Below are 17,436 nucleotides of genomic sequence, written 5' to 3' on the forward strand. Positions count from 1 at the left end.
AACTACATTTTGAGTAGCAGCCTTAGATTTTAATTAGGCTAAGCATACGTGTATCCTTTTCATATTTTTTTTCTCTTCACGTAACCAGAACATAATCCATCTCAACATCTGTGACTGGGTAACTGATATGATAACTACTAAACCGACTTGTTTCACCTCGTCTTTTTTATTTAGGGTATTTTTCTGGGAGATGCTTTGTTGCCTCTTTGGATGCAGGGTGGCTGGAATCCTAACTGAAACCTGCCAATGATTTGAACAATGTAGATTCTTTTAACTCTGGTAACATAGATACACAGTTTGCTCAGTGGCACCTCTGTAGGTGCTGTGCTGTACATCGGCTCAAATTAGTTTTCCTTTCAGGTGACATTAAATAAGATGCTATGAAATAATCAACTTTTCAGAGATTTTCAGTCTTTTCCTCTGTTACAAATCTGGTTTTCAGTGTGTACATATATCTTTCTATCCACTAGATTTGCAAATGGTTAATAAAAATCACATTCAGTCACAAAAAAACCGAAAAGCAAAAAAAACAATGACCAAAATACCACAAATGAATTCTGCTGGGGACACTGGTGACAGAAAATGATTTAGCTTCTTTTGTTCAGGATGGTCTCAAGCAGCAGATAATTGAAAGTTTGTATGCAATCTTCTTATCAATATTGCCATGACTGATGGGAGACGGGAGATAGCAGGCAGGGGATAGGAGCAGCTGCAGCCCCTTCTGTTCCCCCTTGGAAACCAAATGGATGGATGAGGAATTCTCAGCCCAGTCATGCTGGGAAAGCCAAATGCCTGTGCTGACTGCTGCTGTAATCTGTCAAGGGGAGAAATCTGTGATTCTAACTGACTGACACGAATTCTGAGAGGATGAGCTTGGGTCTTTGGTTTTTCTGCCATATAAGAGGAGATAAGAAGAAAAGACAGGGAGTGAAAACAGATTTAGATTTGTTTACAGAGTAAAATTAAAATATTTAGATTTGGAATTTATGATTCCCATAGCATAATCTTATGATAGCATTAGAAGGTGTTGCTTCTTTTTCCTCTGGTATTTTCCTTGTTTGGGTTGTCTGGACTGATTGCATCCCAGTGACCAGAAACTTCCAGTGGTTAGAACTGCTTCTAAATCGCTTTGTACATTTTAATACCATCTGCTGTTTTGTGAGTAGATTAGCTTCTTCTACAGCTGGTTTCCAGAACATTTTGATTTGTGAAAATGAATATGTAGTGATTCAAGAATTATACTTGAAAATCTGGGAGAAAGCACCAGCATGTAAATACAGATCTACTCGTGACTCAGTTCAGTGTAACCCCAAGGAAGGGTTTATGATCAGTTTTAAAACAGGACACCATCTAACTGATTTGTTAACTGATTCAACTAAAATGAAGTTCTTTCATTGTTGTTTGCTGTGTTTCAAAAGTAGTACTTTCTGTCATAATCACACAACAAAAGCCACAATCAATCATTTTTATTTTAATTCTGGTTTTAGCACTGCCATTCATCAGACCTCTTGCGTGACTTGTGAGAAACAAAATCTAGCAATATTGTATTGTACCACTAAAGAAATATGAAATGAAATTATGCCACTGGTCCTATTGTAACATTTTTAACGTACCTTAAAAAGTCAGAACATGTTTTAAAAGAAACAGTGGATGTATCTAACCAGTATTCCTCAATCTTGAATATAAAGTTTTATAAAAGGTTTGTACTGATAGTCAGCATCATCATGGCTGTTATCTTGAGTGTCTTCACTATTGATTTTCAAGGACATTTTAATAATATTATCAGAATTAATATAGTTATTTTTTACCTTGAGGTGATCTCTTCAACTTTTGGCAACTGCTACAGTATAATCAGGAAAGATACAAACAGTCTATCTCTGTAGTAGCTCATTAAAGAAATCTTCATTGTGCTATTTTACTCCGTGTTTTTTCCCACTTTGATTATGTCTACACCCTTGGTAACCTTATTTCTGAATTGTTCTTGGCATTGTAAAAATGTAAATGGCTCATAATGTCCATCACCTGTGCTCACTTCATCAGGTTTTGAATAGGGAGAAGTTTGGCAGTCTTTTCCAATTACAGGATTAGTATTTGAATCTTCAAGCTGACCTTCATTTACAGCATTCTTTTGTTAGTTTTGATTCACTCATGGAGAGTATGATTTCTCTTTCAGTCTTTTGGGTTCTAAGAAGATGGGATTTACTGGAAAGCTGGCTCAATAGCTGGTTGGTTGAAAGCTGCACTTTGAACCCATTAACATCCATTACACCTACGGATAACCTTTCTACCCCTTTTCCCTGGCTTAGATTACATCTATCAAATTGGGATATCTACTTTAGCTTTTTCAGTTTTGAATAGGACAAAGCTTTTTTGGCTGTTCTTGAGGGTCAGATATTTAGATTTTGGTGCTGGCAAATATTATGAGCACGGTGGTTGTTTTTTTTTTTTTTTGAATGATAGTTAACCGTTCAAAGACGAGATAAAAACATAGTATGGAGAATTTCTAGTCTAATGTTTAACTGTTTTTCACCTGAATCAAACATACAACACGAAAGATCAGTGTACATTTGGTTCAAGTGATGTGAGGTCCGTGTATGCTAGAAATGGGGGAATAAAAATGATTTTATTACCGAAGAAACTCACTTAGCTTATACATTTTTAACAAAGGGCCATTAGTAAAGATATGGATCAAATTTAATATCTTCTAAACTAACTACTGTGAAAATTTTTACAGTCCATAAATTTACTTGGCTGTACTTCAAACGCGTCAGGGTGTATTAGTTGTGGGTTGTTTTTTTTTTTTCTTTTTGCTTTTTGTTTTTTGTTTTCAGTAAGAAAATAAGTGCAGATACATTTTTCCTCCTACAGATCTTCTGCTCAGCAAGATGAGTGTTTGACTGAAACACATTGTCTGTTCTGTGTGCATAATGTAAGCTATGCAGAAGCTTCTGGTCAGGATTTTGCCAAAAGCATACTCATAAGTACATTTTAACCATGGTCTGAGCTTTATTATTTGAACTTGTAATACAGAGTTTTTGTCAGGTTCTGCTGAGATAGGATCATTCAGTGCACGTCATATTTCTGCTTGAAGAGATTTGGTTATTGCAGTTTTTTATTTTTTATTGCATTGTTAGTGGTACAGAAAGCAGATACTGTCACCTCTGGGATGATAGCAGCCCTCACACTTGTGTTGTCTAAAATGCACCCACCCATTCGAACACAGTTTTGTTGCCTTTACCTAGAAGTCTTTTATAGCTTTGGTTGTAATTGTATGAGAAGCTGCTTATCCATCCTTACCCTCACCATGAGCCAGTTGGCTTGTCCAGAATGACTTTCCCTGGTCCTTCTTGTCTGTTATTATCACAGGTTTTCCTGTAGCCAAGTTCTTTGGCTCCAAAGATTTCCTGGTTGCTCTGACAAAGCTGCTACAGCCTTTTTACTGGGATATGGTACTTGGAGCAGTTTTTGTGCTCACACATTTACCTGAAAAAGATGGTGAAGTAGGAGAGGATGGTTTATTTGAAGGAACACCTTCCTTTCTTTCCTCTTTAAATTAAAAAGGAGTGATATCCCTTTATTTGGTTTGCAAACTGTAGAAGTGGCCATGAGAATACCCAAGCTAAGCTGAGGTCTGCATTAGTGGTGAAGGGCAAGAGATAACTTGTATGGAAGTCACTTGGGAAGAGATTTCTGCAATTAGAAGAAATTCTGCTCTTTGTATTGTCACTTTCTCATGCACTAGCCAAGCCATAGTCAACACTGTGGATTACTGTTTGTTGTTTATTTTTAGCAAACATAAAAAGCAAATACATGTGCTTGTAACTTTGGTTACACTCAGAACCTTTCCATTTCAGAAGTGTTTTGTGTCCAAACTAATACCTGCAAAGTCTGGGCTATCAGAAGGTGTTAGGAGGCAGATCTCCTATGCTGTCATTCTACGTGTACCTTTTTTAAAAGAAAATTAGAAATGTGTTAGTATATAGGAATTACTTAAAGCAAACCATTGCTAGCAGATTGGTGACCTCAGCCTTCTGTTGCAGCTGTACCCTGAGTGTTACCTTGGAGCAGGCAATCATTCTGGCTCGGAGCCACGGGCTGCCACCTCGCTATATCATGCAAGCTACAGATGTCATGCGCAAGCAGGTAAGGTGCTCTCTTTGGGTAAGAGCTTGCTGTTCCTTGGCAAGACTTGGCCAAACATTTTAACCCCCATCTGACTGTTATGTTAATGTCTTTGCGAGTTTTCTTAGTGTGGTGTTTGGTTTCGTTGTGTTTTTGTTGTTTTTAAAATTATCTTTAAAATGATCTTCATGTAAAAGGTTCATCATTTTTTACAGGGTTGTGATTGCGCTTATTGGTTTTTGTAAAGAAACTGCTGTGGCATCATCATACTTTAGTATAGTCTAATGAATATGAAAACAAATTATATCTAATTATTATCATTTATAAGAATAATTTAAGATCATTAGCAATACTTAATAAGTAGTGATTTGCTGAATGAAGAAGGGGAAGCCCAGTATTGTGATTCTTAACTTTGCAGGCAAGATTCCTGAGGACACTGTGCTTATTTCACACTGTGTATTTTGATCTTGTCATAGTAAAATATTAGAATTTCAATGCTGCTGTGGATAGATAATCACCGCAACATGAACTCTTAATGCAGATGTATGACAAAAAATTGCTGTATTAAAAGGGAGTATAGAATGAAAATGGGAAATACAGCCTACCCTGTAATGGCACAACTTCTAGAATATCCTGTTATCAGATATGTGGTTTCAAAAAGATGTGGAGACTTGGAAGGACTTCAAAGGAGGAGCGTGAATATCCAGAGGTTGTTAGACAAGCTTTATGAAGTGAAGATTAAAGAGCTCAACCTATTCATTTGATCAAAGAGAGGCTGTGTGGAGGCTTAATCAGTATTGTGCATATGGAACATATATCCCAGCCTGTTCCAACTTTCAACAAAAGTGTAAACAAGAAGCAGGGTGCAAAATTCCAAGATGGACAAGATTCAGCCTTGAAGTGAATTAAAAAAAAAAAAAAAAGGTACTTATCTGTGATTCATTAATCACAGATAAGACAAGATTCATTATTTCTGACTTTTAATTTACATCTACCTTATTATTTTCCTAACTTCCACTTCTTATTCTGTGCAGAAATCACAGTTTAATTACAAAAATGACGAAATGACTGTACAAACTTTTGGCAATTAAAGCAGTTATATAAGTATTCTCAAGCCATAGATTTTGATCAGTGATATGTAAGATATGCAGACAAAAAAAGGATGCATCTGAATAATTAGGATCATTCCTTTTCATATCTGATTTTCACCTTATTCAGTGCATAAATTACATTTCTGTAGTGAATAAATATCCTCAAGGTTCTTGAATCACGTTGTGAAGAACTGCTTAAAATTACAGCTTTAACTTTATATTAAAAGCAGTCTACTTCCATAAAAGGATAAACTTACATTTTGTACATTGATGTGTTTGCTCTCAAAGTTTGAGACAAAAAGCAGATTTGGGTATTTATTTAACAATAAAAATGCCTGGGCATCGAGTTCTGCCTATATGCCAGCTTTCATTCTGTCAAACAACATATTTTCATGCTCAGTTCCAGGGAGTTTTCGAAAACGCTGATTCATTTCTATGTCTTCTGCAATTCATTAAATGAAAATGGAAGACAAAGTGTAAGTAACTTGCTAACGAACCTGAGCAGCTATAATTGTACTGAGACTTGCTCAGAAAGACGTAGGAAAAAGACTGCTGTGGGCCTACTCCTCTGCAGTAAAACAGTAGGTGATCAATAGCTATTAAAGATACCAGTATCTCAGTACCACCCACAGATACTGTAAATCCTAGTATATCAAGCCAGACTTTGTTCACACATTCTTCCTCTTGTGAGAAACCACTATGGCATTTAATAGAGTAGTAATCTTTTGTTCTAATTTTAAATCAGTCCTGGATTCCTGTTGTAGATACATAATCCTCCATTAGATTCTGGATTAATTCCAGCAACATTCTACAGTGATTTCTAGAAACATTTTCTGGATTTAATGCTTCAAGCATAAGTAGGATTTAACTATCAGGAGCATAATGCAGATCATAAAACTGAAGGGGAATAAAAAAGCGTGTTGGGATTTGTTACAGAACACTTAGGTAAGGACAATACATGTATCTTTTCCCTCCCTTGATATTTATGTATGCATTAGAGGTCTTTATTTGAGAAAAACAAAAGTCTTCCATACATACACCATCAGTGTTGGGTTGAATAAGGAGAGATTAACCAGAAGGAATGGTAAGTGAAAGAACATTTATTCTGACTGCTATTCTGGAGGAACTGGGAATGTTAGCTCCTGGCAGCATCAGCTTTTCACAGAGGCATATTATTTCTTGTAGAAAGTGATGTTTTTTACAGTTTGGGGCAGCAGTACTGGATAACTGAAGACACTCAGTTGAATGAATGACCTCAGGATATTTTTCTTCTATATTAGATGAAGTCATTACCAAGACTCATAAATAGCAAAAAATGTTGGAACAATTTTCAAAGTAATTGCTCTTGTCAGTTGTAATTAGGTACTCACAAGCACCTGTTCTGCAAGACGTAAAGAAATAGACTTATGAAAGTTGGTATGGACTTGGGTCTGTGGGATGGTTTTTGTTAAGTGGCACCTGTTTTTCATTGGCTAATCCAGTCTAGATTGATGTTAGAAATATGAATTTTGACAAAACATCACCAATGCTTTTAATAACTATTTACTCATAAACGTGTATTCACATAAACACATGTACCCACAAAATATGACCTAAAGCTTGCTGACAGAAGCGCATCTTCAGAATGCACTAAAAAGGGGTGAAAATGCAGTAGGGCACAGGGCTACAAGAAGAAAGATAACTAAGAAGCTGATGAACAGAAAAGATTAAGAGAGAATTTCTATTGTCTTTTTAGTGATAAATCATTTTCTCAAGCCTTTCCGGAATGGTAATAATAGTACTACATTTTGAATATTCTCCTAAGAATGATGCTGATTTAGAGCTCTTTGAGTGGGCCATAAAGAGAATCTATTTTCTTTATGTGACTAGATTTTGCCATCCTTAAATTAATGTGTAGCTTGAAACTAAACTTGTCGTCATTCCTCATGGCAGTATGAATGCTAGTTCTTATAAAAGAGTCCAGATTGATGGTGAAATTTCTTCAGCTAACAGGATCTTTCATGCATGCACAGGCAGTCCTGGTACACAGAGGAAAGTATTCTGGAACTGCAAAATCAAGCTGTCTCTTACACATGCATGAGACAAATATGTCAATATTTACATTATTATAGGATTATATTATTATAGGAACAATACTGGAAGAGTATAAATAAGTATATCATTTTTTGAAAATAAAAAAGACATAATGGTGCTCAGTAGATACTAAGAGATGGTAGCAAGTTGATAGTAATTCTTGTGGGATTTTCTGCTGGTGAATCTGCTGGTTGTAAGGTCTAATTTGTCCTCCTGCCAAACTATAAATTATACTTTGTTTAAAGCCAGCCTTCTTTTTAAATCAACAGATTTTATGTGAGTGAGATACTAAAATTAGTCTAGTGGCTGATGCATGTAAAAATAGTCTCTTTTTGTTCTCAGAGGTAGTCAGTGAACCGAAGTTTAGGATTTACTTGTAATTAATTTTGATATTTTTCCTATGTACATACATATTATGTCTCTCAGTTACATTAACAATATACCAATCTCAGCCACTGATAGTCTGTCATGGCATTTTTTTATAGTGACAAAATTTTACAGATTTTACTGAGAAAACGTGATGAGGATCTGAACTCAACATACCCGACCTTTTAGCCAACACAGATCAGTTATTCTTAGATAATTCAGGGCAGACACTTGTCTTATCTGTTCTTAAAACTCCCGTAATGAAGATTCCCAAGGAGTCTGTTCCAGAGTTTTCTTATTCTTTTCATAAAAATATTAGTGCTTTGTTTGCTTCTTCTTGACAATTGTAAATCAGTATATATAACTACTCAATGATGCAGTGAGGAAAAAATCTAAACCCTAAATTAAATTCAAACTCAAAATAACTGACTGTGAGCTGGCCTTTATGTCTCCTGATTAAGACCTCAGGATAAAAACCATCAGCTCTGTTCTCAGTAGCTATCAGTAAAGCTAGGCAGAAGTTAAATTGGTTTAGGAAAGGATAGCAAATAAAGAAAGCAGAAATTTAGAATCGTGTTGTAATGACTTCATTTTGAACTGTATGATCACAGAATCGAATCCTTTGCATAAGGATGTACGATGATGGGAAAGGGTCAGAGAGAGACAGAAAAAAAATGATCAAAGGTAGGGAATAGTTTGTAGATAGGACAGAAAGGCAGATAATGTAGGATTGTTCACCTTCATGAGGGAAAGAGGTTATGACAAAGGTCTAAAAAAGCATGTGGCATCTATGAGATGGATAGGGGCTGACTGTTGTCTCCTCCAGTAGAGGACTAAAGGTGTCACATGAAACCAGCAGGTTCAAAACAAGTGAACATAATAATCTAGCCTTCTACATAAGATGTGGATTTACTTCCACAAGGATGTTATAGATGCAAAATTATTCATGGATGCAAGATGAGATAGGAAAGAAAAGCTGAGAATCACTGAAAATGATTAAATACATGCTTTCTGCTGAACAGATAAAGTTTCAAGTGACTGGTGATTGAATTCTGGGGGAGTTTCTGGGGAAAGGCTTACCTTGTTCTGTAGTCATGTGCTCTTTAAGTTGAGAATTAATGCTATGAATTAACTGATTTCTCACTTCCAAGGAGGAGAGTTGCTCTGGGACATTGACCGTATGTGTTGATTGTTTATAATCAATTGTTATGTTCATCTAGAAAGCCCAGAAATGTTTCCATGTGAGCTACAATTAATTAAGCAGATTTTTTTCTTTTTTCTTTTACAGGGTGCAAGAGTGCAAAATACAGCCAAGAACTTGGGAGTGAGGGATCGAACGCCACAGTCTGTTCCAAGGTAACTGATTGTTTGTATCCTAGGTCACAGTTTGTTTAGTTTGTGCCAAGTTCTGTCCTAGAAGCTCAAGAGTTAACAATAAACATTGACTGCACTGTGTACTAAATTGTAAGTCTGAATGTGCACAGAGTCAATTACATTCTTAGTTGTACCATTTTAATTAAAGTAATTAGTTGCAGAAGTTCAGGCTGTGTGGCATTTTGAAACCTGCTTGAACATTCAACGTTCTTGAAAAATGAAATACAGTTCTTGTTAGTTATGAAAGCACTGGGGTAAGTCCTTTGTCGCTTGTGAAGTTTAGTGGTGTTGGGGAAATATACAAACTAAATCCATTAACCTATTTTAATGAAATATTGTACTATGGTAGCTTAGAAAAACTGTGTTCTTGTTACTCTTAGAGATGATGTAGTCTCTCTTTGTCTCTTTCTGAAACATCCATTAGCAAGAAAAATGTGAGTGTTCTATATTTATTGAGCACTCTAATGCTGTGATGGATTGCAGGTACCTGAAATGTTTCTTAACAAGCATGATATTTTGAAATGAGAATAACAAAACATTTTTTAATTCTCTCGTGGTGGTTTTATTAATTAAAGTCCAATTAAAACTTTTTCTTTCTACCAATTCAAAACTTTTTTGTTATGTTAACTACTCAGAACACAGTGAGTGAACTAAGCAGATATATATAACATATATATATGTTATATATATATATAAAAGCAGATATCTAGAATATGTAACAGGCTCCCTGTAGAGTTAAAATTAAGTACGGAAAGAATGAATTAATAATATCCGTTAGAGATAACCAGGTGAATGAACATATACTATCCAAAGCCTCAAAGAAAGACTTCTGACAGGATTTTGGTAGTACTCAGGAACTTTTTCTCCCTAAGCAATTTGTTCCCTTTTCTCAGATTTTTCCCATTTCTTTCAGTAGGGAATCAGACTACTGCACATAATTTGTTTATAACAAATATCTGCCCATTGTGCCTTGTTTGTGCAGAATCTGATTATAGAAAGGGAGCGCATTTGAAACATACAAGGTATGAGTGAATCTGCATAGCAGCATTTGTTGGAGATATACAGGCATCTTGCCTGCTCTGTGAAGGATAGAGTAGATGGATTCCTTCAACTTCCTCTACCACGTAAGGCAGTGAGACAGAACTGGCAACTGAGTGGCTCAGTAGTCATCTAGAAAATATTTATTTGCATTTTAGCTGCTTTCTGAGAAGTTTGAGCTTCACATTTTTGTTTCTTAGGTAGAACATTGAACAAACATTGACAGAAGTCTAATATAAACCCTGAGAATTCAAGATCTACCTATTTGTTTACGAACTTCTTCTAAATAGGCCCAATTTATATTCAACCCTCAAAGAGGATAAATGATCCATGTTGAGAAAATGAAAACATGTAATGGGAGCACAGGTTATCTTGGGCTTGGGTGACTAATTAGCTAGGACTAGAAAAAATACCCCCAAAATATTACAATGGCTTGTTCAAACAGAAGCAATACTCTGCTTCCACACAAACTAAAGAAAGTAGACCAAGCCAAACAGTCACACTGGTATCCCAAATTTTGGTGGTGACCATCAGTATCAGTAAGTACGAAGAACGCTGCTAATGTTTGGCTGAGCCAGCAAATAGGTTTAGCAGCAATATCACCACTTTTTGTCCATTTATGCCATTAAAAAATTTCAGAAATAGTTTCATGCATCAAGCATAATGCTGAAAAAGAGCATTTGTAACAGTGAATCTTCGAAAGACGAAGTTCTCTATCAAAATCTACAGGCATGTAGATTAAATAAGATATAACAAAATCACTGCTTCAAAAGCAAACCCATCAGCTGACTACCAGAGCATGAGGGCATCACTTCTCATAGTAGTGATTAACTTAGAGGCAATCTAGGATCAGACCTGCCTGAACAACTGTCTCGTATTAGCAGAACCTAAGGCATAAAATAATATTTCAAGCTGCTTGAAGTCTTTTGAGCAGTATGAATTTGGCCAGAACAGGACAGGTACATCCAACACACTTGCAATTATGCAGCAACAGTGATGCTACAGGAATATCTCAGTGGTCTTGTGATTTTGTGCGTTTGGTATATTATTAGAAAGAACTAGTGTAGTGTTAGAGAGAAGTCACATATATCAGATAAGTCATCAGCATAAGCGATACTCTCGATGTGGTTTTCTGTTCTTTGACACTCTGGCAAAAGACTGGCCATTAAAGTCGGCTCCATTTAAGGGCTCTTGACAATGTTCTCAGTTTTCTGCTGTTGCCACTGTTTCATCATTTCTCAGCTGATCTGTTTGTACCAACTAGGACAGTTCCTCTGTATTTACTGACTCAGGACAGCCTGTTTCTCATCTATACCATCTTAGGGACTTATGCAGCCTGACTGCCAGTTTGTCTCAGAATTTCTCTACGTCACCTGCTCTGAAGATAAATAACCTTAAGAAGGACCATTTTAACCTGAAGAATACATAAAACTTTTGTGCTGAGCTTTTCTGCATGTTGTTCTGTAGAAATAGGATTTTGCTAAGACTTAACCCTAGACTTATCCTGCTGCAATTACTGACTTAGATGAGATTCTGGCAGGCATTCCACCTGTCTTTTGTTAGCTTTGAGTTTTACTACTTTATTACATCAGTAGAATCAAGTAACTCAAATAAGTCTTGTTTCATCTATCTCCGCATACTTGTCTGTATAAAGATCAGATCATCTCATTCTCTCATTGGTATACAAATAGGAGGAGGTATATGCGTTTTGGCTTATATACAGCTTGTATCAAATTTACTGGCATCTTTGGAAATGCTTATGTGACCTTAAATAACCAGATTTCTGAGTCTACCAGATGAAAGTGTGGAACAGCACAAAGATTTTTTAAGACACACCAGTGTGAAGATTTGAAAGCAGGTTTGCGTTTGCTCTTTGGCTTGAAGAACTGGTGCTTCTCGTTCTCACCATCCAGAAGCAATGCTACCTGCTGAGTATTTCCAATTAGACTTCAGTGAAAAATTATTTGGCCCACCACAACTATGTGTTGTCAGTGTTGCATGGGTCTTAATTTGTATGGAAAGGGAAGTCATGAAACAGCAGCTATCCTGCCCTGCTTTTGCAGGATGCTTTATCTGACAGGATGTGCCCAGATACTTGCAGTACTTACAGGAGCAGCCACGCAGACAGTGCCTCAAATAACATCAGTGGCAAAGCATCATGTCAAGAAAGCAGCAGCCCATAGATCTGGAATTGCTTCTGGAGTCACAGAACTGTAGGGGTTGAAAGGGGTCTCTAGAAGTCATCTAGCCCAACGCCCTGCTAAAGCAGGTTCCCTACAGCAGGCTGCACGGGTAGGTGTCCAGACAGGTTTGGAGCATCTCCTGAGAAGGAGACTCCACAACCTCCCTGGGCCACCAGTTCCAGTGTTGTCACAAAAAATAAAGTTCTTCCTTGTGTTTGGATGGAACTTCCCGTGTTCCAGTTTGTGCCTGTTGCCCCTTGTTCTGTTGTTGCTGTTGCTCACCACTGAAGAGTCCATTCCCATTGACTTGCCTCCTGCAGTTAAGGTATTTATAAACATGGATGAGATCCCCTCTCAGCCTTGTTTTCTTTAGAATGAAGAGTCCCAGCCACATGTTCAGACTTCTGTTTTCTTTCTTGATTTGTAGTGTGATTTTGAAATTCCTGATTAGTTAAAACATGGTCACATAAATGAACGTGATGTTTAAGCAAATTTGTAAAACATTCTTGGAAAACTCACATACTGTGAGCTTCGTAAATATCTATAATAGCAAAAACAGTGTATCATTTATTATCTTCTTGCATCTTGACCTAACAAGCCAGTTGTTATTTACTCTGTTTTAGTACTCCAACCTCATATATCCTTTGTGTTAAGTATTAATGCACGTGCTGTGTCTCTTCATTTTGGTTTCTAATAGTTTTTCCCCTTGCCACACCACACTTGATCTCGTCTCTTTGTTATTCCTTTCCCCAAGGAAAATATGTAATCTGCACATGAGATAATGTCTACTGCTGTTTTTATTTGCTGTTGTTTTAGTGGAGATACTGTATGCTGGTATTGCTTACAGAAAAAAATATCTCCCTTAATGAGCCTGAGGTCAGAATGACTGCCATTTATTTTCAATATTCCTAACATAAGTTCAACTTTTCTAACACTCGTTAACACTTGCTAATACATGTTAGCAGGTGCTTGTAAGTCCATGCAAAAGGCATTAATGGAAATCCAGAATCCTTTTAAAATGTAGAAGTGGTGAAGAGTTTGTGCTCACATATTGTGGGTCTGATCTGTTTGGGTTCTTGGATGTCAAGACCAAGTGGCTTCAGTTTTATAAGGGAACTGTTACAGTGAGGTCAGATTCTATGCTAGCACACCAAAACTGAGGCAATTGGATTCACCGAGCAACCAAAAGTATTTAGAGATTCAGAGCAACAGCTGGTAACTGGATTAGTGAAGCTTGCTTTGTCCTGGCGGGTCTCTGATGCAGAGGTATGAAAATTTGACTAAACAGAGATGTCTTTATTAAAATGCTTAGAGATATGTGGGTTTTAATAACAGTATGGATGGTCAGTTTAAGCATCATGCTCGCGAATAAGGTTTTACTGCATTTATGTCAATGTTATTAAACTGAATTCAGTACCTGCTGTTTTGCAGTACAAGATTTAGATTTAGCTTGCTTCTAAACTTACCTATTTTAATAATGACTGAATGCTCAGAGTAACAATTGCTTTGTTGTTGTTTTTTTTGTTGTTGTTGTCAGATTATACAAGCTGTGCCAGCCACCACCACCAGTTGGAGAAGAATGAAGGAAACAATCAAATAACGGCTTTTAGGACACTGGAACTGTATGACAAAAGCTAACTGCACTATAGCAGTACGTTCCTGGGCCTTTGATAAATAAATAAAAAACAACCAACCTTTACTCAGGATAAAGAAAGAAATATCATATTCTCTATTGGCAAAAATGACTTTCTAAAAGCATTTCTGGAACTTGTGCCCTCCAGCTGTATGCCAGTAGAATGGGAGTCTTCCTTAGGAATTTTACACTGGAATCAGGTTCATTTTGATGTGTTTTGTTCAGCCACACAGTAGGCATAGCCAGCAGATTGAAAACAAATGTCTTGTTCAGAGAGAATGGTTTCACTTGTACACTCCCGGGGATGTGTTCTTGTGGAAGGAATAAAAGCCTAAATAAACTAGGCCTGGTAATGAGCATACACCTCACATTTGGCCCTTTGCACTGATAATCCCTTTTTATTTTTCCTGTCAGCACCATAACCTCTGAAAATAGTGACATCAGTGTTTCAAGGACATAATGTAAATGAAAGTGAAAGATTAAAAACTCACCTCAGAACTTGTGCCTAATGGCTACAGACTGACTACTTCTATAAACGTCCCCATGTAAGCACAGTAAACTCAGCCATTGCTGTACCCTTTTAGGAGTACCTACATGGCATATGAAGTTGATGTTTTCCCCTGTTTTCACTGCCATTATAATTAGCCTGAATCTCAGACTCTGTCTAGTGGATGTTTTACGTTATTTTGCCTCAGATTTCAGAGTTTTTCAGAGCTGTGTATATTCTTGTACAGCATTAGGCTAGTGAATCAACACTGAGGTATCGACAGTGAGATGCTATTGTTATGTTAAACTGGAACGATGCGTTTTAAGTGGAAGCATGATTTGGTGTTTCATGCGCCAATTCCCTTATTTTGTCTGTATTGTTTTATGTAGCATAGAATATAGAATAGAATATAGAATTCTTGTTCATTGTTTATAATTGTGACAGATTTATTTTGAAAATTGTGCTGAATACTTAGAGGGCCCAGGGAAAATATCTTTGGATTTGGCCATTCTTTTAGCCAAAGTATTTTCAGAGAAAATGCCCCTAAATGAAGTTTTTGATTGTGAATATATTAAGGCAAAAAAGTATATTCTGCAATAGTTCTCCTTTTAGCAGTAGCTACACATTCTATTGGAGCTGGACCTATACTGATATAGTGCTTGAATAAAATTTATTTTTTGTACAGCAGCTGATTATAGTTATGCTCTAGTAATCACTTCTAGACCAAATTTTGTCTAATTATTTATGAAATCTTCAAAAATACATGAATCCATAATGAAGTGAGAATTCAAAAGATGTACTCTTGCAAAGAGTGTTCTTTACGTAGGATTTCTGGGAGACTTGTTACTTTTCTCCAAAGGAGGAATTAGGGCTCCTACCCTTTTCTTAATGTTTTTACACAGACTTTAACTTTGCTAAGAAAATAAATATTTTTATATATCCACAGGTAAATATGTCTGCACATATATTTTAGTTTCTGTGTAAGTAGTCATATCCATTACTGGTCCATCCTTCAGTGTAGGATTTTTTTCTTTAAACTTGCAGTAACAAACTTCAGTAACAATTTGTCCTTTGTGTTTTGAAGCCTTCACTACTTAGTACTGGTTGGAAGCAGTGGGACTTTAATTTTCCTGATTAAAAAGAAAGTATTGCTTTTAGTAACTCGCTTTTTTTTGTCTAATGCGACTTAATGCTTGCACATGAGTCATGATCTATAGAATTGCTATTCCAGTCAGAATCTCATATTTTTGGATGTGTTTTATTCAGTGAGGCAGTGTTGGCTGGAGTAAACCCTGCTCCAGGCAAAAGTGCCCCAAATGCTTCAGTTTCTGCTTGCTCAGACACCAGAAGTACAGAGAAGCCATAAAGTGCTCCTGCCTGGGATGGTGCCACAGAGCATGCGATGGCGGTATGCTGCAAATGGGGCTGTCAGGCCATGCTCAGATCTTGCAGTGAGATCTGCCCACATGCGTATTTTATGTTTTTTATTATATTTTTTTGCTGTAAGACAAGCTCTTAGCTGAATAGAGCTACTGGTTCTTGTAACAGGACAAATTACACAACCTAAAAGACAGTATCTGCTGCACATTGTAATTGGTTGCATCCTTTTTTTTAATCTCATTGACACTGATAGGAATGCAAATATGCCCAGACAGTCTCTTGTACAATATGGTAATTATCTGCTTTGTTTTGCACTTGAAAGCAGAGGGTAACAGACATTGGCAAATGCTGAGGGACAAACAGTTATGAGCCAGTCCCTGGACCAAATTCTGCAGTTATTGTTTCAGGAGTGTGCATCTGAAATCTTGGCCTCTCCTTTGTTTATCTAATTTTGGTTCCTTATTCCATGTTTTTTTTATTCAGAGGGAGTTTTCAAAAACTTATTTGGCACTGTGAACTTCATTGGCGACCTATACTGCAAATCATGTGCCTGTTTAGCAGAGATGCTGGCTGACTTAAGCCCTGGTTTCTTGGGTGGTAAGGTAACATGTAGAGAGGGGACTTTCAGAGGAGGTGAGGCACATGTCCCATTGACTGTCTATCAAATGTAGGAGCCTAATTTCTCAAATTTTCTTCCAAAAGTCGATATTTTTCATTATTTCTAACTATTATTTTGGCCCTCTGATCTCAGAACGCACAGGTGGCACATCTAATGTTGATGGGCATACAGGGAGCTCATTCTTTAATTATAAATGTACGTGTGTTCATGACTAAAGCTAATTCTCTTGTTTGGAAAGCATAGGATGTGTCTTTAATCCTTATGCAATGTGCAGAATAAAAAACTTCAGTTCTCCACACAGAATGTTCATGCTTCGTAAATTTTTAGATATCCAGATGACAAGAAGAGATGACCAAGAATGATAATTTACAAGAACTGTATCACCCAGAGCTTGTGAAATCTTTCCTTCTACTGCAGCAGATTATGCAGCCTATTTTTATGATAATGTGTTGTACTGACTTAGGGGAAGCATTCTGTATGGAGTTTTTACTTGTTCATCCAAGACAAGTGTAATTCTTCTGGGAATAAATTCAAGAATCCGCAGAGATAGTTACCAAATACTGCTGTAATTCATTGGTTGTCTCTAAGAGATTTAACTGGGAAAGGATTGTTAAGGGCCATGTAACAGTTATTTTGCCATGGGTTCATGCTTGGAGAAAATCTCCGTTTTAAGATAAACCTGAAGATCTCTGGCTTTTTTGTAAGCACCGCTGCTAAATAATAGGATGCTAAACAATCTTGATTCTGAGAAATGAGTATTGATTCAGGCTTGTTTCCCAAATTACTTATTTCATAATGCTTGTTGTCCTCGCAGTTTGTAAAAGTAAATGAATACAAAAAATGACTTTTTTTTTTGTTAGGAGTCCATTTTAAAATAAATTCCCTTGCTTTCAGCTGAAGCAACCATCTAACAGAGTGACCACTGAGAAAGCTGCCACCTTCAGTGTCTCTTTAGACAGCTTTCATGGGTTTAAGCAGATGCATTGAGTTTTGAGGTTGTTTCATTGTTTGTTTTCAAGGCAGTCAGTCGTATCAGAACTGCCTTCCTGCTCCTTTGGAGGAAAAACAAT

The 17,436-nt window shown here is 36.7% G+C and overlaps 1 protein-coding gene across 1 annotated transcript in view; it reads left to right on the plus strand.

Moving 5' to 3' along the window:
* Window positions 1-17,210, plus strand: part of PREX2 (phosphatidylinositol-3,4,5-trisphosphate dependent Rac exchange factor 2) — a 173,521-nt gene extending 156,311 nt beyond the window's left edge. Inside the window, exons 38-40 of the mRNA XM_042868947.1 lie at window positions 4,041-4,143; window positions 8,941-9,008; window positions 13,785-17,210. Coding sequence (XP_042724881.1) covers window positions 4,041-4,143; window positions 8,941-9,008; window positions 13,785-13,830 — 217 coding nt within the window. The 3' untranslated portion in view covers window positions 13,831-17,210. The remainder of the gene's footprint in view (window positions 1-4,040; window positions 4,144-8,940; window positions 9,009-13,784) is intronic.
* The last annotated feature ends 226 nt before the right edge of the window (window positions 17,211-17,436 follow it).

The sequence above is a fragment of the Lagopus leucura genome, unplaced genomic scaffold, assembly GCF_019238085.1.
Source record: "Lagopus leucura isolate 7727_CA_CO unplaced genomic scaffold, USGS_WTPT01 Super-Scaffold_100002, whole genome shotgun sequence".
NCBI classification, from domain to species: Eukaryota; Metazoa; Chordata; class Aves; order Galliformes; family Phasianidae; genus Lagopus; species Lagopus leucura.